Here is a 23,909-nt window from a genome sequence, read left to right on the forward strand (position 1 = left end):
GGCTCCCGTCAGGCGGCGGCGGCTCCTTCCTCGCACGGTGGGGGCCGGGGCTGCGGCTTCAGACCCGTGCGTTCCGGCCGCTGGCGCCCACAGCGCCCCCTAGCGCTCCGGCGGGCTTCCGAACGCCTTACCGGCTTTTGCGCAGGCGCCTCAGCTCCCACCCGCCAAAACCCGCCCGCTGCTCCCGGCTCCGCCTCAGGTGGGCGGGCGGGAAATTGAGCGAGCGCCGCATCATTGGTCGGGACTCCGCGGTGGGCGGGTCAACGGCGGCCAATCGGAGGAGGGGCGGGGTGGGGACCGCGGGAGGCGGCGGCTGCCGGCGGGCGCGTGCCGCCTTGCGGGGCGCTTCGGGCTCAGCCGGAGCCCAACGTCATCGCGGCCCTTTTCCGGGTCGTTTCTGGGTTTATTTACAACGGGGAGACGGCGGGAACCCCCCCACCCCGACTCCCCCTGCCTCGTCCGCCGCAGACGCCGGGGACGAAGGGGGTTGCGGAAGGGCGGGCAGGGCCGAAGTGAGGAGACGCGGCCGGCAGCCATCTTAACGCCGACCCCCTCATGGCGCACACGGGTCACCCCGCCTTCCCGAAGGCTCCGAGGTTTTTGGGGCAGGCGGGATGAGGCTCGGGTGGTCCGCGGTGGGGCTTTTGCCCTCCCCTCGCTCTCCCCCGGGGCCTGGTTCTGCCTCCGGCCCGGGCTGCGGCAGCCTCCTCCCTCTGGGTGCTGTGGCAGATCTTTACTGATAAAGACATCGAAATCTGATCACGTTAGGTTTGAGTAAGAAATAAAATTGTGAAGCATGATGTATAGGCTTGTTAAGTTTGAAATGTAGCCATAGAAACTTTAGGAACTGTGTTATGTGTGACTATAGGAACCTTGGCATCGTTAAAGTTGGAAATAGCTAACCATAGAAACCTCACCAGGAAGTTACTGGTTTTTCTATGTTTTGTTTTAAGAAACTAAGGAAACCGTCATGGGACACCAGTTTGCTGCTTGGAAACCCCCTTACCCTTCCCATCTCGATTTGAGTATTGAAGATTCCAATCAGTAGAGCTAAGTAGAATTGACCAATGATTGTTTTTAAATAAGAATATTGATAAGGTTATATAATCAAAGGACCAATCATTATAAAGGTTAAATTTAAGAGCATGCATAGTATGCATTTTTATGTAAAGAGCTTATGTAACAATGACCTGACAGAATAAGGCTAGAAAACTGATGGATTTTGATACTAAGTTGGACATGCCTTTGGAGGAGTGATCCCCCGTGTCCCCAGCACTGCAATAAACGAAGTGCCTGCTTCTTAACTTCACATTGGTGTTAAGGAGTTTTATTCCGGATTTCGGTAACAGTGTACGCAGCAAGGCCTCGCTCAGGTTACGCTCCTCACCTGTCCTTCATCACAGCTACTGCCCTTTCCTTTCAGGGAGACTAGGCCAACCTGTAAAAACCTTCCATCTTCTCCACGTTGCAAGGCTAAAAAGGATGGCTCTCGTAAGCCTCCGAGTTGTGTGAGCTGCTGAAACGTGGTGGTGGTGGTGCTTATGGAGTACTTGCACGTGTATTCTCATTTTTCAGATATTTAAAGGTTCATCAGTTATCAAATACACCTGTTTTCAATGTCCAGAGAAATGCAGGCATTGCAACTATCATTATCAGCCCCCCTTTTGAGTTGTGCTTTACAGTCGACCGGAGTCTTTACAGGGTATTAAAATACAGTATTCTTGCACTTTGGGCTTGCTGTGTCATATATTGGGTCTAGAGCACCTACTGACTACACGTGCTTTTCCTTCGGCTCCCTGTTTACCTTACTAATAGTGCTCTAAGTATGCTGTAATACAGTGCCATTTTAACCAACAAACACTTATTAAAAATTCTTTCTGGTTGGAAATGCACACTTGGTATGCTGCAAATGTAGTTCAGTGTTGGGGATGGACAAACAACAACTTTTATAACTGGGCAGAACAAATGATTAACCAAAAAAAGCACTTTTTTTTTTTTTTTAAGATGTTTGAAAGTTTATTCATAGTAGAAATTTCAATTTCTTTTGAAGACTACAAAACCTGCCATTAGACAGGAGTACAAGCAATGATATCTTTCCAGAACTGTTCATAGTTACATCTGGAACAGTTCTAATTACACATTAATAGCATGATTGGAACATTTCCTAGATCAGACTCTGAATAAAACAATCATTTAAAGTATTCAGTACAATTTTTTTTTAACTAGCATTTCAGTTCTATGACAGCAGTGCCAAGCATCTAACAGATGCTGTTGTAATGGTCTAGAACAAGGTACAATACCACTGATTTCCTGGTACAGTACCTTAGACTCACTTACATGCCATGCTGAGAAAACTAGTATAAAGTATGATTGTACAGAACTGTAGAAAAATATTTTATCTGTGATTTTGTCATTTCTTAAAAACATTTTAAGTAGACTTCCCCCCCCCCGCCCCAACTAGGTTGCAAAATAATTACATCCCTCATAAGTACACCTTCCCTTTGATTAGGTCGAGAGTATCAAGATAAAGCTAATCATTTACATCATTTTCATAAGTGAAAATTCATCTATTAACCATTGCTGCTTACTAAGGACCAGCATACTTTGAATCCTTTCCTTCCAATAATAGAAAAGCACAGCTTTAGTTGGTACACCACATTTACAAAAGCAAAACACACACAAAAAAATCCCAGACACGTAAATCTGTTTTCTTATGCCCTTGTCTCTTTAGAAAAACAATTTAAATATTCTCTTGAAAAACTCCTTATAAGTTTCATTCAACGTTACAGCGATTATGAACAAAGAGCTTTGCCCTTACTGGATACAGATGGCATTTAATGAGTATTGCAACTACGCTCTTCCTTCTGTTCTCTCATGCTCTCAAGCACAGTAAGTGATAATTTCACACTAAAAAAAACCAAACCCAAAACAAACAAAAAACCCACCAAAACCCCATGGCCTACATATAGAAAATTCACCTGTATCTGCAGTTCTCCCTTTCTATCTTCTATGACTCTGTATCCTAGAGTCACCTGCTATGCTTTGCAGACCAAGCAGCAGCCCAGCAGTGAATTTACACAGTGTGTCATATGTACTCACATTCTAATAGAAAGGTGCTGGGATTCAAAGAAGCATTGTGTGGATTTCCTTATAGCTTCTAACAACTGCAGCTACAAAAACATAAAAATAAATGTGAAAGCTGTGAACACGGATCCAAAAGAGGAGGTAAGGTACATAAACCCATGGAAGTCTAGCCTGTAAAATACACCTCCTGCACAGATGGGCCCTCTATACCTTGGTAGCCCTTTATGCCTTGGTTTAGAGAGTAACTTAAAAATACACTGTATCTAGACTTCAACACATTCCAGTTAGCATGTGCTGAACTGCCCTGTTTTATTAGCATTTAAATGTTCATCCCGTGCTGCTACATACGTGACATAGTAGCAACGTCTGTACAGTCTGGACTAAATGAACAGCTTGAGAATGTAGATAAATAAAATGGAGGAGTTAACTTTGCTTCACTATTTGGCTAATGACCAGTGAGCTTGAGGGCCATAAAATACGGCTAAAATAAAACTACTGCAAGTGCTTTCGGTTTATTTTAACACGGATGTTGCCAATAGTGAAGCAGCTTAACACGTCCTCCTTTTGGTCTGTTCTTTGCCAGGTACCTATACATACACACTGAGAACAGAGGGGAAATTCCTTCCCGAACTGAAATGCTGTTACTGACACGCTAGCAAGTACTGCCGTCCCTTCATTTCAACAGTATCAGTTTTCAATCTTGTTTGTTGACTAGATACGACAATCTTCCGATTAACACATTTAAAAGCCACTCCAGAAGATACGGTTTCTAGATTTTGATAAGCCTGACTTACAATTGCTCACAGAGCTGAAAATACGTTTTCTGAAAGGTAAGTTCTACCAAGTTCCGCTGGAACTGCAGACATTGTCAAAGAAAAATTAAAATGGCCTTTTTCTGCCTCTGGTTAAAGATGTTTCTTGAAGGAAGGGTAGATGCATCTGTACAGCTAAAGGGAACTTCAATGCTAGAGCACCAAGTAAGGGAAAAACGCTAATTGCTTGGGAGAGCTGTGTGTTCAAATTTGAGATCTATGATAATTTAAGAATCCTTGTCCATAAAACCAATTCCTTAACAATTATATCATGGATTAAAAATTTAACAGATTTTTTAAGGGCAATAAAAATGGGATCCTTTGCAAGTCTAAAAAAGGAAGCTTCCCCAAGGAACCTGGAAAAACTTGTGGCAGAAGGAACACTCTCACATTCACTTAGAGCAAATCTGTGGTGTCATAAAGATGATTCTCCCGTTCAACAAACCTCTGATGGTTTCGGGGAAACTAGCAAATTAATCACCATAAAATAAATTTAATACCACTAAATCAAGAAAAAAACCTTCTTATGCAAAACACAAAATTGCACCTTTTAGTTTTTAAATTGTATTGTTCACATAGAGCTGTTCATCCAGATCCATATTTATCAAAGCTGGAATTCCCAATAGACATTTTCGCATCTGGAATGAGCTGATATAGCCTATCCTTTTGGTGGAGTGGGACACTCACTGAAATCAAACACACTCCACTGCACCTTCTCATGTGGGCAATTTGATCTTCAAGACTAGCCATCAAGACGTGCCTTTAATTACTTAATGCACCAAGAGGCTGACAGTATTAGAAGTTTATATTAGTATTTAAAATGAGTCTTTTGCCCTCATTACAAGCTTGCTTCCATCTGGGGAAAAGTGAGAACACTCACTCTGAACAGCTTTGTGTTACCTGACTGGGACAATAGTATTTTCATGGTAAATTATAATGACCCTTTTCTAACACTGGCAGGTCTGGATGACTCTCCTCTCATTTTGCTTTGGATGTCAATTAAAATTAACAGAAAATAACTGACAGAATATTAGATCCATCAGTTTTGCAACCGCAATGAATGCAGTTTAAACCTACTTTTTGCAGGCTTCTGCTTATTAGCAGACAGTATGTTTTGCTTTATCTTCAATGTTGTCTTCTATAATGCCAACATTCACTGAACAAATCCTTTGCAGCTTAAACAAAAGTCACAGAATAGAGATAAAATATTAACAATGGATTATAAGAATAAACAATACAGAAATGTCCTCTATCAGAAAGTATTTAGCAATGATTCCTGAGTCCAGAGATTAGATGGGAGACAATAAAAGGGAGGGGAGGGGGAACAAAAGACAGAGATATGGAGCAAATTATCTTTTCTCTGGGTTATGTTACCTATTGTATATAGTATGGTGAGAGATCCACTGTTTAAATTTTGAATATCATAAACAGTATCCTGATTTTCATAACATGACATGCAGCGTCAAAAACATGGAAATGTAGAAAAGACATAGGCAAGGAGAAATACATATCCATAGTATTACATTCAATAGCTGTTTAACAGTCAGGCTTCTTTTAGAGCTGTCCAACAATACTGATTAATCCAGGTGAACTGTTTAATCAGACTTAATTGTCAAAATGATTAATAATATCTATGTAAAACAAGGCATGTATACGTTAAAGAAAACAGCACGGAAATGTACTGCTTGTGAACTGTTTACAAAAACATACAAAATGTTGGATGGCACAAAGTATATAGTGCTAATATAAACAGATTGTTCAAGCTAAGTGCTTAACATAAACTGTCCATCTCTACCTGTAACAAAGAATATTTTAGGGGACAAAAAAAATATTCCTTATAAAAATAATGCTATGTGGTGCAGAGTGCTTTATTCAGTGTATTTTTGACGGAGGTGGCATTCATAATTCTTCTGGTTTATTCAATCGTGAACATGATCGTTTTCATCGTGTTTCCACTTGTCACTCCATTTGAAGCTCCAGTAAGATCAGTAACTTGCCATCAACAGTTTAAAGCGAGAATAGATGAAAGCAGTAGCAGCAGCAGGAGCAGCAGCATTATAGGTACCAGCTGGGACAGAGTGTGCTTGCAGGTATCTGTCAAATATGTGCTACCTGTCGCCATGATTTGTGCTATCATCTTATGCCATGGTACCAAATATCTGGTTGAGGTCACTTCACAGGGCTGTTGAGGTAATTTTTTTTATACCTCTCCTCTGAGCAAGAGTAGAACGGCCGACTGGCTCCAAAACCGGTGACTGATTACGATTCAAAGCAGAGTAAGTTGCTGCCATTGCACCCTGTGGGGCAAAGGGGAAAAAAAAACCTCAAACAAAAGTACATTGTGACCAACGCACACGCTAGAGATCACACAGTGCTAAGCGCCAGAGATTCTGACCGAGTTTTATCTTCCAGTCTACTTGTATCTACAGATGAGAAACATACCACTGCATTACTCAAATACCAAGTGTTAGGAGTGAGTGGTTTTTAGGGTAATAAATAGTTTTCAGATCTATCTAAAGCAATTTTACCTTGCTTAAGAGGCCGAACCCAGAAGGTGTAAGACAGATTGCTAAATTAAATTCTCTCTCCATGCTTTGTGAGATAGTTGGGGAATGAAATCCCATCGGTAGGCTGTCTCTGCTTATCACTTACAGAACTATTTCAGTTTTCAACAAAATACTTAAAAATTGCCCACATTATTCAGCACATGAAGATTTATTTAAAAAACAAGTCAGAAAGTTGTGAGCTGTGGGATCAGAACTTCCCCCTCTTTCCACTTGTGTTTTTGGACACTAGAAATTTCTAATAGCTGACTCAAGAGTATTAATTATATTCTCCAGATCCCTTTTATGTTGCGTGACAGAGATTCTTGGATGTAGGACTGAAGGCAGGGTGGAATACAGAGAAGTAGAACTCAATTATTTTTGATTTCTCTCTGCTTGTTCAAAGTGAAAAAGTTTATCAGGTTCAAAACCAGACTGTATTTCAGACAGAGTGCAGAACAGTGCGATACTGTATTAATTAACACTGCCTTTTTGAGTTCTTTTTAGCTTATACTGTGATCATGCAGTATACTGTTTTCTTTTAGTCACTGTCAGTTAACCTTCTCTGAAACTGTGAAATAGCCAAACTATTTTTCAGCTCTGCTATAGTCACCTGACAACATTTTCCGCTATCAGAAGAACGATTTCTTCTATGATGGTGTCTTAAGGCAGTTAAGCCTCCCAGTATAGGTAAGTCCAATAAATTTCACACCTAAGAAAATGTAAGTCTCTTTCAAATGTATTAGATTTATTCTCCATGAGTGGGTTCTTATGAAATCCTATTACATATTACAAGTTCATTTTATGGCTTAGTCCAACTCCCAGACATAACTTTTAAATAGTATTTAGAGGAAACCCATGCTACAGTAACTTTTTTTTAAAAAAAAAAAAAACACTTTTGTTTACACTAATTTTGGCTAAACAGCAAACTGAACAAATATCTACTTACCTTCACTAAATGGGGAGCATCCTGCCTGTTCAGCTGGTATTGAGGCAACTGGTCACAGTGAACTATCCAGGGGTGACTAAGAACTTGGGCTGCAGTCAATCTTTGATGGGGGTCAACGTGAAGCATTTTTGAAACAAGGTCCTGTCAATAATATACAAAGAGTCAATGTGGATAACAGTAAAACTTCAGCTTTAAAACAGATTCTAGTTCAAAACTGAAGATTTTAGCAGTATAAAAATATGTTTAGTCAAAAAAATATGTTAAAAATAACATCAGTTTGAAACAGCTGAAAAACTGCCCAGCAATGCTAACACTGTATCTTTTAATTATGTGACTTAATGGATGTTTGGTAACGCAACAGGAAGGTAGCCAATTAAGTGAGGCAAAATCCACAAACATAAAAATATGCACATTGGACTGAAGTAGAGCAGATGCCCCACTATACCAGAATTTTATTGTTAACAATGACAAATAGCAGATACATAGGAAATGAGTATTGAGAAAGGAACAATTAAGAAAATAGAGATGATCCTTCCCTTTGCATTACTTCCCAGTGTCTAACAATCAACAACTGTGCAAGTTGAAGGCTGAATTTTAGTACTCCTGCTGGCCATGTATGTACCCTTAGTGATTTTTCCCCTCATCCCCTCCAAACTCATTTTGCTGCTCATACTTTTGTTTTTCCCTCCATTCTCATACACCTTTCACAGTTGTTTTACAATTTAGTTGTGAACAACACGAACAGATATTTAATTTTATTTGTTTTTTTAACTTCTGCAGAATATATTAATTGAATGATTCCTGATTTCCCTAATAAAATCATCATATGAGAGAAAAGGAATTAGTCCTTCCTTCTTTTTATGATCAGTGAAATGATCTCATTTGTCTCTCATGTCAGTCAGCTCTGCTGAGATGAAACACCATATTCTCTTTACTCTCTTTACACGGAAGCGGCTCTTGACATCTGATCAGATTTTCACCTTCATTTTGGTACATCCTTTTCTACCACTTTTTCAACTTCTATTTTATCTTTTTCAAATTATGGTAGTGAGAATTGCGTACAACACTCAAGATGTTGAACACAAACTTATACAGCAGCATAATATTTTATAGATAACGTTAGATGTCAGTCAGTAAGGGTAAAGCATAAATAACATTTCTACATTAAGCAGTTACCGGTGGAGAAACACATTTAGTTGACTACAACTGGATTTAAGATAATCTAAGTCACATTAGCAATATGGGACATTTTCATATAAAACATTCTTTGTTTTGTAATTCATATTAAGAATTTGAACATAAAAATATTATTAAAAAGGAATCTAAGATTTTTTCATAGCTGATAGGTTTTTGGTTCATTCTAGACTCCCAAATACAACTGAATAGAGTGACATTGAAGGAAAAAAGCTGATGCTACCAGATTAGTGGAAACATGTTATTCTAACAGGTTGATTTGTCAGTCAAATGAATGACATGATTTGTGGGAAAATGGTTGAGTTATGAGAACAGTACATTAGAAAGCACATCACAAATCAATTATTAAGAAAGAGCACAACATATGTAAACAATTTTTTTGGAAAAATTTAGCACTTTACCATAGCTACACAGAAGGGGCATAAAGGATATTGCACACTAAAGTTTAGAGTCTATTTGCGGTAAAAATTGTACTTCTCCAAAAAAAAGTTGTCTAAAATTCCTTTGTACAAACACAGTAAAAAGAAAGTATAATACTTCAGTGTTTTTTATTTTGTTTTTTTTAAGTAGATATGACATCCTTAAGGACCAAAAGTTCTTAAAGTACTTAAAATAATGAACTGCTCAAATCCTAATGAAAGACTGTGAGAAATTGTCTTGGGTAACTCTGAAGAAATGACCCAAACAGAAAAATGTGAAAAACTCTTTCTTTTTCTAGCCTGAATCAGTGGAGCATACAGTAATTATTGCAATATTTTCATTATCCTGATTTAGACTATCTGTATGATTATTGAATGTCATGCTTCTACATGAAGTTTTATTACAGCATTTCTCATCATGGATGATTGCTCGTGTGTGTGAATACTGATAAAATACGCTATGTTTCTAAGGACAGTTGTTAACTACTACAGTGTAAGGCACACCTGTCTTTCTTCCTACATGCAAGTGACTCTTGAAACACAAAAGGATCATAAATAGGAAACAAACTTCTAGGCACATAAAGGATCAGATCAGTATTTTAAAATAACAGTGGGTGGAACTTACCCAATCATATATGATCTAACATACACATTACAAGCACCATGTTACAATTGCAATCCATTTCTCATTCCCCAAAGGACACAGCAAATATACTTGCCTTAGCTGTATCTGAAACGGTATTCCAATAACCACCGCTGAGAGAGAACTTTCCACTACCTATTCGGGCCAAAATCTCCTCTGGGGTATCATCAGGACCATTTGCAAAAGGAGTGTAGCTAGTTAACCAAACAATTTCAATGTTAATAACTTCCATAACCCGGACCTCAATAGTTATTATAAATCTGATCATATCATTTAGTGAGTTCAACATAATTATAGGCAACAGATAGTCAAATAGCTGTAAAAAGAAATTATTCTTAACACAGGAAAATGCACAGCACTGACTACAGATCTGTTCTTACTGTATGTATTCCCTCTATATCGGGTCTGAAAACCAGATTTTTCCTACAGCGGTCTAAGTACTGGTGGCTCCTGAATTATAGAAAATATTCCTTAAGCCTTCCTATTTTAGTGAAGTAATAAAACAAGCTGTTAGAAAATGAAATGTGAAGACTCTATGATGAGTCTGAAAAAGAATAAATGCTGTTTTGATACTAGAGGAAGGCAGGCGCAGCAATTTTCCTTGCTTCACTCTAAGCATTCTTGCTGCTACCAGAATATCCACAACCAAAAAAGAATTATCTTTAAGAACAGGTATGTTTGTCACTTATTTATTTAAAAATGCCAAAATGTCTCTGATGATATTAATCCTTAACCAAAGTGGCAATCTGAATAATCCAGCGAAAAAAGATAATCTATTTGGCAGGTGCAATAGCAACTATCTTTTGAACTTGTGGAACCATAGTTGAATTTATTAGTCATTGTCTTTTATACAATTCATTTCTGTTGCATATAAAAATGCATTTCTAATGCACTTACTCTATCCTAACTGCATCACGTCAAACTATCCAGTGGCTGAATTTTGCACACAATCATGCTTCAATGCATTGCAATTATATTTACAACATGTATTTCCTTCAATATATATGCTGCTTAATCAGCTAACTTTCACATGAAACAACCAATCCTAAATCACCAAAAAGCAGAAATTAAACACCTAAAATAAATAAGACATGAGAAGCCAAGAATTTTTCACATCAGTTCCTGCAAACTTGGATTCTACTAAAGGCAAAGCATATTCTACCCCCACTGAAGCCAAAGTTGAGATTAATCAGTGCCTTGATAGAAACATCTTCAACAGTGGGCCCATATTTATTATTCTTTTTGTTTATATTGGTTTGCCATTCTACAGCAAAGCAAACTAAAATTACCCTTACCCAGTAAGCATGGTATAAAGTAGAACACCAAGGCTCCATATGTCACATGCAGCATCATAACCTTGCCTCTTTAAAACCTGAGGGAGACAAATATATTTTCTGAAAAAAAAAAAATGCTTAGAAAAGCTTTAATTATGCCATAAAAATACAGAGATTTCAAATTTTTACTGTTTACAAAGTGATTTCACTTGCTACACAAGAATGAAACAAATATCTAACTAGCAAAAAAAAATCCCATAAAAACAGATCAAGGCATATAAGCTATCCTGGTATTTACCTCTGGTGCAACAAAATTTGCTGTGTAACATGGAGTCATCAGAAGACCATTTTCTGCTCGTAGTTGTTTTGCAAAACCAAAATCACAAATCCGAATTGATTCTGGATTACCAGATTCATCAACATAAAGAATATTGCTAGGCTTCAGGTCTCTATGAACAACCTAAAAAAATAAAACAAGCCACTAAATACAATAGGCTAAACATATGAAAGGCTTTATGTTATAATTATCAACTCTGCTACTTAATTTCAAATCTCCCATCAGCAATCAGTTTCCAGATTTCCTGCTTCTAATATCAGCTGCAGTATTCTGATGTTCAGTGGTGTCCAGAGTACCACAATTCTAACTTGGAAACCCTAACTATAAAGCCCCCTCCAGACATTCCACTTCTCCCTAATTTATTTGTACAGACAGTTCCAGATGTCTTGTCCTAATGGGTGAATATAAGTATTTCCTATTTTAACATGCATACCTATGAGGCTCTTTAAATCAGAACCTTTGGCTAGTAATATCTTTTGGACTCACAGATGTCCACAGCTGCTGATGTGCCACCGTGCTATGTAACCACATGCTAGTTACTGCTGGAGTAACCCTCTATATTCATTCTCTTCATTCAGATAATCTGAATTAATCTCAGTGCAAACATTTAAGGACTGATTAAGGAGGAATTTTAATACAGTTCTGCCAAAAAATAACAAAACGTCAAGGAGGTATTCTCCTAATGGACTGGCATGTCAAAAAAACCCCTGTACTGGTTCCCAAGTGGCTGTTTTGTAGGTGCTTGAGACATAAAATGCTTGAAAAAAACTGTAGAAGCTGCCAAAGTTCTGGCAGAATGAATCTGATCTTCTTTGAAGCTATGTTATAACAAGCCTTAATAAAACCTGGAATGTGCAAGGACAGTCTTCGAAATCAGACGACCTGTCATATTTTCTTCACAAGACAAATTAGCCTAAAGCCTCTAGAGTTTTTGCTCCCTGTAAAGAAAAGGGTATATACTGCTGTAAGACAGTAGAGTGGATCTAAATCGCCTCTTTTAAATATTTAAATAGACCTGCTATGAAGGCATTTATCTTCCTGATTGTGCTATGTATTTGATTAATATTAAACACAGATTTTCATGGTTAAATTTGAATGGAAGAGATTGTGGTGAAATGTTTCAAGAAGGTAATCACAATTGAATGAGAAGATACCCCCAAACTCCCGAAAGTAAATGATGTGCAGAATCAGAAGCTCTATGGACTGTTCCAGAAAGCTAGCAGTGTTTCAGGAGAGTAAGTAGCAGAAGACCAAGTAGGAAAAGACTGCAGAGGGTCTGCAGATTGTAAAGCCATTTAACACAGTAATTCTATTTAGTACAGACTTTTCCAGCATGCAAATACTTTGCAATTCTCAAATTTAACAAAAAAAAATACTTAAAATTATGGAAAGAAGCACCTTGTCAGCTGAAATACACAAATGATACTAAAGAACTTGAGCTGGCACAGTAGATGTTAAGGGGAACATCCTGGCTTGAGATGTCAGTGTATGAGAGAAGCAGCTCCTGACAGCCCTCAGTTTTTGTGGTTTAGATAGATTAGAATCCTTTTTCTCTAAGTAATGCATGAAACATCCTTTACTGATCCAAAAGGCAGAAGAAAAAACCCACAGTTTTATTCTAGCTGGTGAGGTTTTTTGTGAAATAGATCCTAAAAGGGGTAGAAAGGAAGAGGTGGGCAACAGAAGCAGCACAGAGCTGGGGATTTGGCAGACTGTTTCCAGAACCAGTCTGCTTGAGTTGTGCTTTTTTTTGGAAGAAGGGGAAGCAATTCTCAAGTAGAAGGAAGAGTAAGTCTAACAGTCTAGTTAAAATCCAAATGCTAATTCTTAAGCAATCAAAATGTTTATGTCAAAGAATAAATAAAATACCTTCCTGTATTAAGCCGTTTTCTCAAAGGTGAATTTTAAAAAGATGTCAGATTGTTTAGATTATATTGATATTTTGCACAGAAAAAACCATTTTATTTTAGAGCAACAGAAGAGAGCAAAACAATATGCAGAACATTTCAGTTCTTCATTTATTAGCATCGTGTTTTTGATTAGCAATCTCAATCATCTACCAGCATGCAGAATTATTCTGCTCCAAGATGACAGGATACTTCTTGTTTATCCTTTTTATGATGTCTATTGTGCCAACCTTTAATCGTTGTATGCTGGCCCTAATACTTTTAGAATGGTTTGGGTGAGAGCCTGAAGTATTGCTTACCCTGAAGAGGAAGATTTCATTCCTTGCTTAGCTAATTTTTCAGTTCAAAAGTATCCTATGAACACCCAGGAGGAAACTCCTTCTGGGAAGGGTTGTGGAGGCTGCACACAGATTCGGAGTCTGTCAAACAGGTATTACCTAATACCATATTCAAATGAGCTCCTTCAGTGTCCAAAGGAGCTACAAAAGAAAAATCCACTGAAGACAGGGAGGACTCTTCCAGACAGAAATTAGACTACTGAAGTGCTCGCTATTTACATATATGGTCATCTTTCATGCAGAAGTGTACTTAACATAAGGACACCCCAAAATTTCCAAAATTAAAAGTTCCAAAGAGCATGTGATCTAATGCAAGTTAAAATGCCAATACTTACAGAGATCTACAGTAAAGAAACAAAGGCCCCTAAAATCCCTTACCTGATACAAGGACACTGGGCCTTCTTTGGCCATGTGTAGTAAGAAGGAACCAAGTGATGATTTGTGTTACTCTATTATTTATATTTCCATAGAGAAGGTATCAAGGTTTATTCATAATTCCCATGGGTGCTGCTAGCCAAGCATTCTAGACCTGTGCACACAGGCTCAAATAAAAATCCATGTGTGAGCAAGTGATTGAAGAAAGTGGTGAATCACAGAATAAGATATACCAGATAACTTCAATCCTAGGTTTTCCGGAATAATAGCTCCCAGAAATGACAGTGTGTGCTGAATTGTTATTTGTTTCTTAAAATAATTTGAGTACTATGTGTTCCAAAGCATCTTTTCCTGGGTAATAACATTAGGTGTTAGCAGCTTGACTTTTTCCCTGAACCCTTACTGTCTGCTTTTTCTCTATCCCCCTTTTCTTGTTTACTTAAAAATGCAACATGACTTGTCATTCTTGCCATGCAATTGTCACACTGGCCTTCTCTATCTTTGAACTACTTCCTCTGTCTCCAAATTAATTTCCTGAAGCATTAATTTTCTTTCTCCTAACAGTCCACTACAACTTCCTGACTCTATGGCACAGGAGTTACAAGTCATAAACCATGTTCTTCAAAACCAAGAAGTTGAAGAATTTACAAAGTGTGAGAGGCGGAAAACAAGTTTGCAGGGTCTATCACAGGATGGGGTTGCAATTACATCAGGTCCCATAGCTAAACAGCAGCACTGGTCCTAGCACTTCTTCCTGGCTTGCTTCCTCTCAAATCCTATTAGTCATTATCTGCATATTCCATGGAGCTGCTGACAGACTGCATGCAGGACAACAGAAACAGTTGTATGACCTCTGTTACCTGGACATCTGCACAGCTGATGAGGAATGTTTTGATTTCAATACAAATTCCTGCTGCAATGTAATTATTTACCAAAAATTACTTAATTACCGCACAGAAGAACATGTCAAAATATGAGTTTATACTTCTGAAAGAGAAAAATATTTACATCTGTAAGCATTTTGTCCAAGATGAAAACTTACCCCTTGTGCATGGAGATATTCAACTGTTTTTGTTATTGTGAACAGAACAGCACTAGCTTCTCGTTCTGAGAAAAATTTTTGCCTAAGAATTTTATCCAGCAGTTCTCCTCCTTTCATAAGTTCTGTTACAACATATACATATTTTCCATCATCGTAAACCTGCAAAAAGTACATAAAGAGGTAAACTTCAAAATGTTTATTCTCTGTCTTCCTGTGACATGCACAGAGATGGTGCAGGTGTGTCCACAAGCTGTTCTGTTCCATTATTTTTCCCATATTTCTCACCCCACACACTATCCAAACATTGTCCATCTTCAGAAATGAACACAAAACCTTCTACAAAGAGGTAGTACAGTAATGAAATAACATTAAAATACTGGCATGTAAATGTTTAAAGACAAAAAAAGATGAATAACATGTAGTTTTCCCTACATAGTTTTACTGAAACAAATTAAACTAGACATGGGAGAAGTTAAGAAGTAGTAATAAATGGAAACTAGTCTAATTAATGCAAACCCAGACCTAATTCTAGAAGCAATTATTGCACCAAATTACAAATATGAACAGAGATCATTCCAACTGAACAAAAAAGAAAAGAAAAAGATAAATCTAAGTTCACCTCAAATAGCCTCTGTGAACAGTGAAGTTAATGCATACAAAGCTGCTATGATAAAGGCCTATAACTTATACATTACTCCGCACATAAAGCCTATACCAAAGTCTAAAATTATAAAATATGTATATTTTACCCTTTACTTCTAGTTATGGAAAATGGCTTAATTCTTGCATGGGTTTTATCTTCTAGGAAAACAACAGTTGAGAATTATTTATATTATCACCAGGGGGCACTACAGACTGAACTATACCAAAACATGTTTTAAGGTATACTTATGCACTTCATTTCAGTTGCACTTTCTTGGGGTTTTAACTTAATCCAGAAAGTGGTTCCTGCTTTAGCAAAACCTTTTACAGACTCTGCTCCCTGTTAGTATTTTAACCTATTTTTTATGGTGATGTTGGAATCGTTCTGTTCCATAATACATGTGAAGTAAAAACTAGTTTGTGTTTAAGTAGAAACAATTATCCAAGTTGTAGTAAAATAAGTTTAGGAATAGATATCTGCTAAATAAAAAAAGAGTTTTCATCCCAATTTCCTTGTCTTAAGCTACCTGGGAAATACAGGCTACTAAACTTTTAAGCTTAGAATTTTTTGTGCTCTTAACTATACTAAAAGGATTTATTTTCTCACCAAATAAAAAAAGAGGAAGAGTGTTAAAGAAATAATTCTGCAAGCTTTACAAGCTTATGATCTTAAGGAGAAGATGACATGATGGGGTTTCTATGTTCTCATTTAACAGCAAATTTTTGCCCATGAAATATAAACGGCTGATCATCTGAATGTGTTTGTATTAAGCGTTTAAATATTACACAGTATTAAGAAGCAGAATTATCTAATTCTAGGTGCTAAACAGGCATTTTAGATATTTTTTAATAGGCATGCTCCCTCTAATCCTGGTAGAACATGAGGAAATAAGCTTATTTCATTTGACACGAGAGAGCACACACGTCAGTACTGCAGGAGGCATTCAAGCAGAATTTGCATTTGGTTACTATTTTACCTGCTATCCCTTGCTGGTCCTGTCTGCCTGCCAAAAAACCCCAAACCCACCCCAAACAAACCATTCCCCTTGCCCAGATTTCTTTAATGGTATTATCAATTTAGTTGTTTGCACTGAATAAATACTGTTGGAAGTTGTCTTCACAGTTAGGTGAACAGTATTATGCTGAGATCATAAATGTGATGGTAGCTCTTAAAATGAACTCCTACACATGCCAAAGATCAGTCAAAGATTATGTCTTCTCTACCAGGCAAACTGGAAGAAACTATCGTGAGAAACAGATGTAGGCACATGAACAAAATATAATGCAATGGAGAAAGAGAACATGGGTTTTGCAAAGTGAAATAAGATTTCACATACATATAGGAGTTTTTTTGAACTCATAAATAAGCACTTGGACAGGGAGACTGGATATATTGTATTCAGGTTTCTAAAATGCTTCTGAAAAGATTCTTCAGCCAATGCTTTAAATAACTCAAAACAGGACAAAAGTTCTGTTACAGAACAGTAACTAATAGGTAAAAAAGAGTGAAATACATATAATGGCCTGGCACAGGAAGTTTCTAGGTAATGGTCTGTTGGAAGCTGTGTGCTTCCTCCGTTCTTACACTGTTTCCTAGGCATCCACTACCAGCCACTGTCAGAGGCAGGATATTGGATAAGGACGACATCTGATTTAGCACAATATAGCTCCTTCTTTTGTTTATATACTGTGTAACTGAAAAAGACCACTGATAACAATCAGAAGGAAAAACCCCAGAGGACCGTGCATTGCAGAAAGAATTTGGTCTTTTGAATATCCATTGTTTCAATCCAAACACCTTCAGAAGTAAATTACATAAAAAGGCTGGGCAAGAATGAAAATTTCCATCCTAAGCTAAATTCAAGCATTACTGCATTTATTCTTGAAATACAAGAAAAGAAAGAAATTATTTCTTGCAGAATAGTAATTTCCAAAGACATGCACTTAAATGCTGAAACATTTTATTTTGGCATTTCAAAATAGAAACATTTAGATTTTGGTGTGGAACTGAAGAAAAATTGAGTCAAATCAACATTGAGTTTTATTCGTATAATAATACACGGTGCTCTTGATGAGTTTGAGGCCTGAAGGCCAAGTACTCCTTATTCTTTCCTCTGAAAGGTGTAATAGCACACCACTACATTGTGGGATATGCAAGCAATCTGCCCTATGCATCTGTATTGGGACAATGAAAACTTAAATCAATGTTAAATTCTTACAGTAGCAGATATTATACAAGTTTCTATTACATATGAATCCTATACATCTTTCTTTACACTGGACATACTTCCATAAACTCTGCTTGGGGAATTCATCTGAAGTAGAAATAAGTGAGAACTACAGCCTACTATCTTTCTTCCTCTGTGGAGTTAAGGCTTTTTTTTTGTAGTCTCCTTTTGCTATTTGTGTATTACTGTTGGTGTGAATGAAAGATGGCTCCTGCTGGAAGATGACTGGTGATGAAGAATTAATTACAAAGTAAAATAATTCAGCATATATGGCAACTTTTCAAAGCTGCCTGGGTTTCGCTGCTCTCGGTGTGAACTATTATTAATGCTAAAGTTCAGGTAAGTACTCACATTCCTTATGTTTGTCTTCCTCATTAAATAACATAACCTCCATAATTTAATTAAAATCGCACATAAACCTCGCATGCAGCACTAAAAGCAATGTGAATACTGATACAGGTTGAGTGTTAGCACAGCTGCTTTCAGGTAGCTTTACTGTCCAACCATGTGAAGCAGAACAAACAGAAAGTGGGACTGTAATTATGATATCTAGCTTGCAATAAGGTAAGCTCCATGGTGGGCTCCCTTGTGTATCTGACTTACTTTGTTCTCCCAAGAAAGGGCCAAACTACATGATACTGATGAAGGGAAGACAGATTATAGTAGAAGAACTTTAGGCAGAGTTCTCTAGTACTCATCTCCACAGTAGTTATGCGCTACTGTTTTAATGACTTCAAAATGTCTGAGAATCTCCCTTCAGCTGAGCTCAGGTTCCTGGAAATGGTTAGCTGTTTTGCTTGAGGTTTGGTTTTGGGGACCAGAACACTTTCCTGCAGGCTAAGAAAGTCATTAAGCATATGCCTTCTGAATTTTTAATCCTCTTTAATGCATAATCAAGGAGAGAAAAAAAATTTTCTTTTTCTGTTAGATCATCAGAATCTACTGTTCACTATGAAAAACCTCTACCTCCCAACTTATGCTACCGTTTGCTTTTTGTGTTCAAAGTGTTTCCGTGGTCAGAGCAAATAATGTAAGAAAAAAATAGCTAGACAACCTTCCATACAAAGACCAGATAAAGATACTAGGTAACGAAAAGTGATGACCATGGCTCTGAAAAGATTTTGTCCACTACTGAGTAATACCGATTACTGTCCATGAAAATTACTTTGGGTATTGCACTAACAGTGAGTCCTCAGTTATATAATAATGTACTTTAAAATTGCTTTTGACTAATGTAAACAAAAGTAGATTCAAAGTTAACTAAGCAATCAAAAAACTTGCTTGTTCCTTTAAAAATACAGCCAACATTAAATGAGTTATTCCTCTGCTAGGATTTATGAAGGATGAATTATTTGACTGCTTAGGATTGTTGTACCAAAACATGAGCATCTTTAAAAGATGACAATGAGACATCTCAGTAAAAAATTGGATATTGTTGAATAAATTGCATCAGAACATTGTTTTATTTTGAAATACTGAAAAACATGAACATAAATCTAAACCATGTAGTTTGTCATCTCTCAAATTAGAAAGTGATATGCAATTATAATACACTAAAGGATGTCTTTAACACACTACTTACATCTTTTAGAGTAATAATATTTGGATGCTGTCCATAGCGCAGTAGGATTTCGATCTCTTCTGTTGGATCTCTTTTACTCTTGTCAATAATCTGTAAGAGCAAATAGATACATAGGCATAATTCTTTTGGTAAATATTATATAGCGTAACACTTTGGTGTGATTACTAGCATAAACAGATAACCAATATTTATTGCTGTTGGTAAAGGGCATGGATTATAACCAAAACAAAGTTTCTTAAATTGGAACAGCAAGGCAAAGCAAAAAATGTTGGAAAAACATGGAAAAAAATCTCTCAGTTGAAAACAATGTTGGAGGATAAGTGATCTGATCCCTCAGGCTGTGATAAATAATGCAAGGCTGTTCAGTAGATAAGACTTAGTCACCCAGCATTTAATAAAATAGGAAGTTCCTAATTTGTCATGAGATACTGGTTTGGCAACACTAATGAACTGATTTTTAGAAAGCTAATCTCAAACACATACTTAGTGCAGCAAAAGACCAAGCAGGAGAGTAAGGGAATCAAAAATAAGAAAAAGGAAAAAATTCTCAGAGTTAATTCAGACAAGTATTCCAGTACGAAAGTTCATTTGAACCTCTGGAGGCTTGCTATCAGGCTCCGAAGTTCCCCCTGTGCAAACAAGCAAAATATTATTTTGCCCTGCTTAAAAAGTATTGTTCTTATTCTCCTTTTTTTGTCTCCTTCTGAACTACAGAATTTCCTCTAATGTCTTCTCTATCTCTGCCTTACCCCTTCTTCCTCTTGTCATCCTTAAGCTCTTACTGCTACTAGCACCATCCTAACACATTGGACACTGATCACCTCATTCTTTTTTCATGATTCCTTGAGGAAAAAAGTCACAACAGAGGCAACAGAAAAGCAAAGCAATCTTCACAGTAAATGTTACAGCTTAGAGAATTAACAGCTATGCCACTATTTTCTTCCAGTTTCAAGAAATTGCTTCAAATTGCAAGCACAGAAGTCAAATCTGTTCCTGGCCAGAACCAGAATAAAGACAAGTATGTAACTACCAAATTGAAATTGGAGGGTTTCCGATAGACAACCTGCGTACAAGGATACAGCAAAACATAATTTATGTTCACATTTTACGTATTTTAGTAGTAAACTGTTCAACAATTCAAAAAGAGAACCACCTCATAGTACAGGATTTAAATCTTCCCCCCCCGCTTTAAAGTCTGCAAATCCATACTCCTGCTTTCATAATAACCATTCAGGCCCACAGTGTTATACAGAAAGACAAAAAAACCTTATCATTCCACTTCTGGGAACTCTACTGATTTCAACTAAGAATTTAATGCCTTCAAAGAAGTGCTAGAAAGCCTGATAGAATAACATAAAAACATTAGAAAACTTGTTAAAAAAACTGGCAAGCAAAGACAAAGAGTTCAAGTTTATTCTGGAAGGTATACCAGACTTAAGCACCGTTATGAACTCCTACATACCTGACAATTTACGAATCTACTTTGGAAGCAAAAACCCCATATATAACTATGTTTAAATAAAAGTAATCAATCACACTTTTAAAAAATGATGAAAAGTCATGTAAGCTTTTCATAGTACATTTCCTTCTAGAAGCAGTCATGTTACTCCCATCAGTTTTACTGTAATTACATAGGTGTTTCAAAGACTGAAGATTGCTTTTCACCATCCAAACCAGCATACAGATAACAAAACCCATAGCAATTCTATATAAATATCTGCCAGTAAATATTCTATTTGGTTGATTAGTATAATTCATATTTGCATCTAAAATCTTTTCATATTAGAAAAATGATCTTCATTTGCTATGTTCTCTATGGCAAATAAATTAATGATGAACAATGACTAGGATGCTAAAACCTGAAACCAGCATTTCATAACAAAGTAATTACCTTTACAGCATATTCCATGTTTGAAGCTTTATGAATACATCTCTTGCAGATAGAGTAAGACCCAACTCCGATATCTTCCTTTACTTCATATCCATCAGTAAACTGAATGCTGTTCCTGTGCAACTGCTACCAAAATAACATTATCAATTGATGAATATTCTAAATATATATCTGGTCTTTATAATAAAAATAAGTTTTTTAATTCCTACTGATTTGCTTCAAATTTTAAACTGATGGCTGTAGTAAGTCAAAGTGGTCTAAATAGCCACTACCTTCTGTTTGATATTAGTATGAGATAAATTACATATTAGACACATTGTAAACAATGCACACTGTATTTTAGAAACTGACAACATGATTTTTCTGGTTAATGATTTATTAAAGATAGAATCTCCAAAACAAAGAAGATCAGAAGACTACATGATAAAATAATGGTAAAAAAGCATCACTGTTTCTATTATCTGAATAGATGAATGCCAGCCGGAAAATTCAGCCATACTGAATAGAATCAGATTAACTGGAAACTGCCGGAATGGCAGTCAAAAATCCTTTCACAGAAATAAAAAGCTGAAAGAAGGACAAGTGTTCACCCCTGTGAGGGAAGGAAATGGTGTTGTAGTATAAGGAGTCTGTGCAAAGGATGCAAAGCCTTCGCAGGAAACCATCTGGGTATCCTGCAGCACAGAAAAGAGGAAATAGGAGTGAGGAAGCGGTTGAGGGGCACAGAGGAAAGGCAGCAGAGAAACAGACCTTTACAAGAGAAGGAAACCATATACAAAGAGACAGAATTTCATCCACAAAACTATGTGGGAAAGAAGGAGTACAGAAAAGCTTGCAGAAACTTTTAGCAAGGCTTCAGGACCAGAAGTCATTCTGATGCGTATACCAAATCAGACAGCTTCTTTAGAATAAGAAAGGACCTAAAACCCCTTGAAATGTAGCGATTTCTTACACATGAAACAGGTAACGTGTACAAACAAGCATGTTATGACTATTCTAGACATAATGAGAGGATTAAAGAAATAAAAGAGCTATTCATGTTCTGAATAAATTGTTTTTTAAAAATTCTCAGACATTTGCAAAATATCCTTGCAATGAAAAATATAAATAAACCCAATCATACAGCATACCTTTTTATTCCTACCTATGCACCAATAAGTTTTCAACACAATTTAGATCACCAGATGGTTTTCACGATTCAGCCTTCCTTGGCAATTAGAATTGTTAAAAGCAGAAAGAGGAGGTAGAAAGCCAATTTTTGCAGAGGTCTTAATTTTCTTCCCTGTACATGCATCTGCTTTTTTCCCTGCTGGTTGTAAACTCTCCAGTGCTGAAGCGTGCTTTTAGAATGACCTCAGCCTCATAAGGCCACAAGGCATGCCTCTCCCCCATTCTAGCATGAGGTCCACCTTTCTTGTCCCCCACAAAACTGCACCTAACCAAAGGTTTGTTGTCCAAAAATAAGCAGTACTGGCAGTAATAGAACATACAAGAATAGCAACTGCATTAGGCTACTAGAAGTGACCACCTCGCAATTATTAATATGGGAGACCGTATCGGAGTCATTCCAATACTGCTAGGAAGCCAATGCTTTTGTGCGTACTGTAACACTGTATGTGTGATGCGCTGAAATGAGTTACACAATACCACAGATTAGCACATTAATTCAAAGTGGCTTGGGAGGGACGGAATACATGCTGGTTCATGGGTTCCAAAACACACAGAAGTCCAAAACATCCAGATACAATTCACAATCGTACTGCAGTGCCTCCTCCTACTGTACTGCAGGAATCAACTGATATTTTCATGCATAGGGGAAAAAGATCAAGGTGTCTGTAATTCCCCTCCACCTTATAATTATGGCTTGATATTCAAGAGTTAATACAGTACAGCTGGTAAATGTTTTCATTTAAGGGTTGAAGCCTATTCACACCTTTGGCTGCTCAGTAATTAAACAGGTCCTGCACCTTCAGAGGTGTTGTTTGGATAAAGTAATCTGGTGTTTACTTTTCTTGTATAAAGCTGATAATGACTTTGTCATGGTACTTCATTCTGTGATGAAGGAAACAATCCCCCCACCAAGAGGTAGCAATACTGTTTTATTGACTTTTTTTTCTTTCAAGTAGATGTACTCACCTGGACAATTGAATGCACTCCAACTGTCTGCATTGCTTGGCTTTCATCATCTGATGCAATAGCTACAAAACTAAATCCCCGAAAAAGCTGATGTGCATTAGCACTAGGTGGGATACCGGGTGAATCTGAAAAACACATCATGTACTTATAAGCAAAGTTTTTAAAATTAGAGATGAGATTATGTCTACTCTGAAGAGCAAACTATAGCTTTATTCTATAAAGTACGCAGAAACTGGAATCTGCAGAAAGTGTTTCTGAGGACCAAAATACAAATAATTACTGAATTGTTTTGCATATACCATGTAGAAACACAAATGATAGTTAATGACTACAAAGATCAAATTACTGTCAGACAATATTTTATTATACAAAACCCCAGTACTTTGCAGAAAATATTTACATATAGCAGCATATCTATGCTATATTTATGGAGGAGAAGTATTCAAATTTTGGTAACACCCTAAATTTGTAAAAACAAATATTTCTATCATATTTTGAATAGATCAGTGTAAA

The 23,909-nt window shown here is 37.1% G+C and overlaps 1 protein-coding gene across 3 annotated transcripts in view; it reads right to left on the reverse strand.

Annotated features, from left to right (window-relative positions):
* Positions 1-2,936: 2,936 nt before the first annotated feature.
* The window catches only part of RPS6KA3 (ribosomal protein S6 kinase, 90kDa, polypeptide 3), a 64,704-nt gene continuing 43,731 nt past the window's right edge, over positions 2,937-23,909 (reverse strand). For 2 of the 3 annotated variants that reach the window (XM_010571268.1, XM_010571266.1), the window contains exons 13-21: positions 23,397-23,521; positions 21,261-21,386; positions 19,370-19,459; positions 14,918-15,076; positions 11,217-11,378; positions 10,940-11,016; positions 9,721-9,838; positions 7,389-7,529; positions 2,937-6,193 (exon numbers count right to left, since the gene is read on the reverse strand). In XM_010571268.1, the coding sequence (XP_010569570.1) occupies positions 6,071-6,193; positions 7,389-7,529; positions 9,721-9,838; positions 10,940-11,016; positions 11,217-11,378; positions 14,918-15,076; positions 19,370-19,459; positions 21,261-21,386; positions 23,397-23,521 (1,121 nt within the window). In that variant the 3' untranslated portion in view covers positions 2,937-6,070. The remainder of the gene's footprint in view (positions 6,194-7,388; positions 7,530-9,720; positions 9,839-10,939; positions 11,017-11,216; positions 11,379-14,917; positions 15,077-19,369; positions 19,460-21,260; positions 21,387-23,396; positions 23,522-23,909) is intronic. The other variant, XM_010571269.1, reaches the window with a different exon arrangement.

This window comes from Haliaeetus leucocephalus, unplaced genomic scaffold, assembly GCF_000737465.1.
Source record: "Haliaeetus leucocephalus isolate CR32 unplaced genomic scaffold, Haliaeetus_leucocephalus-4.0 Scaffold317, whole genome shotgun sequence".
Taxonomy (NCBI): domain Eukaryota; kingdom Metazoa; phylum Chordata; class Aves; order Accipitriformes; family Accipitridae; genus Haliaeetus; species Haliaeetus leucocephalus.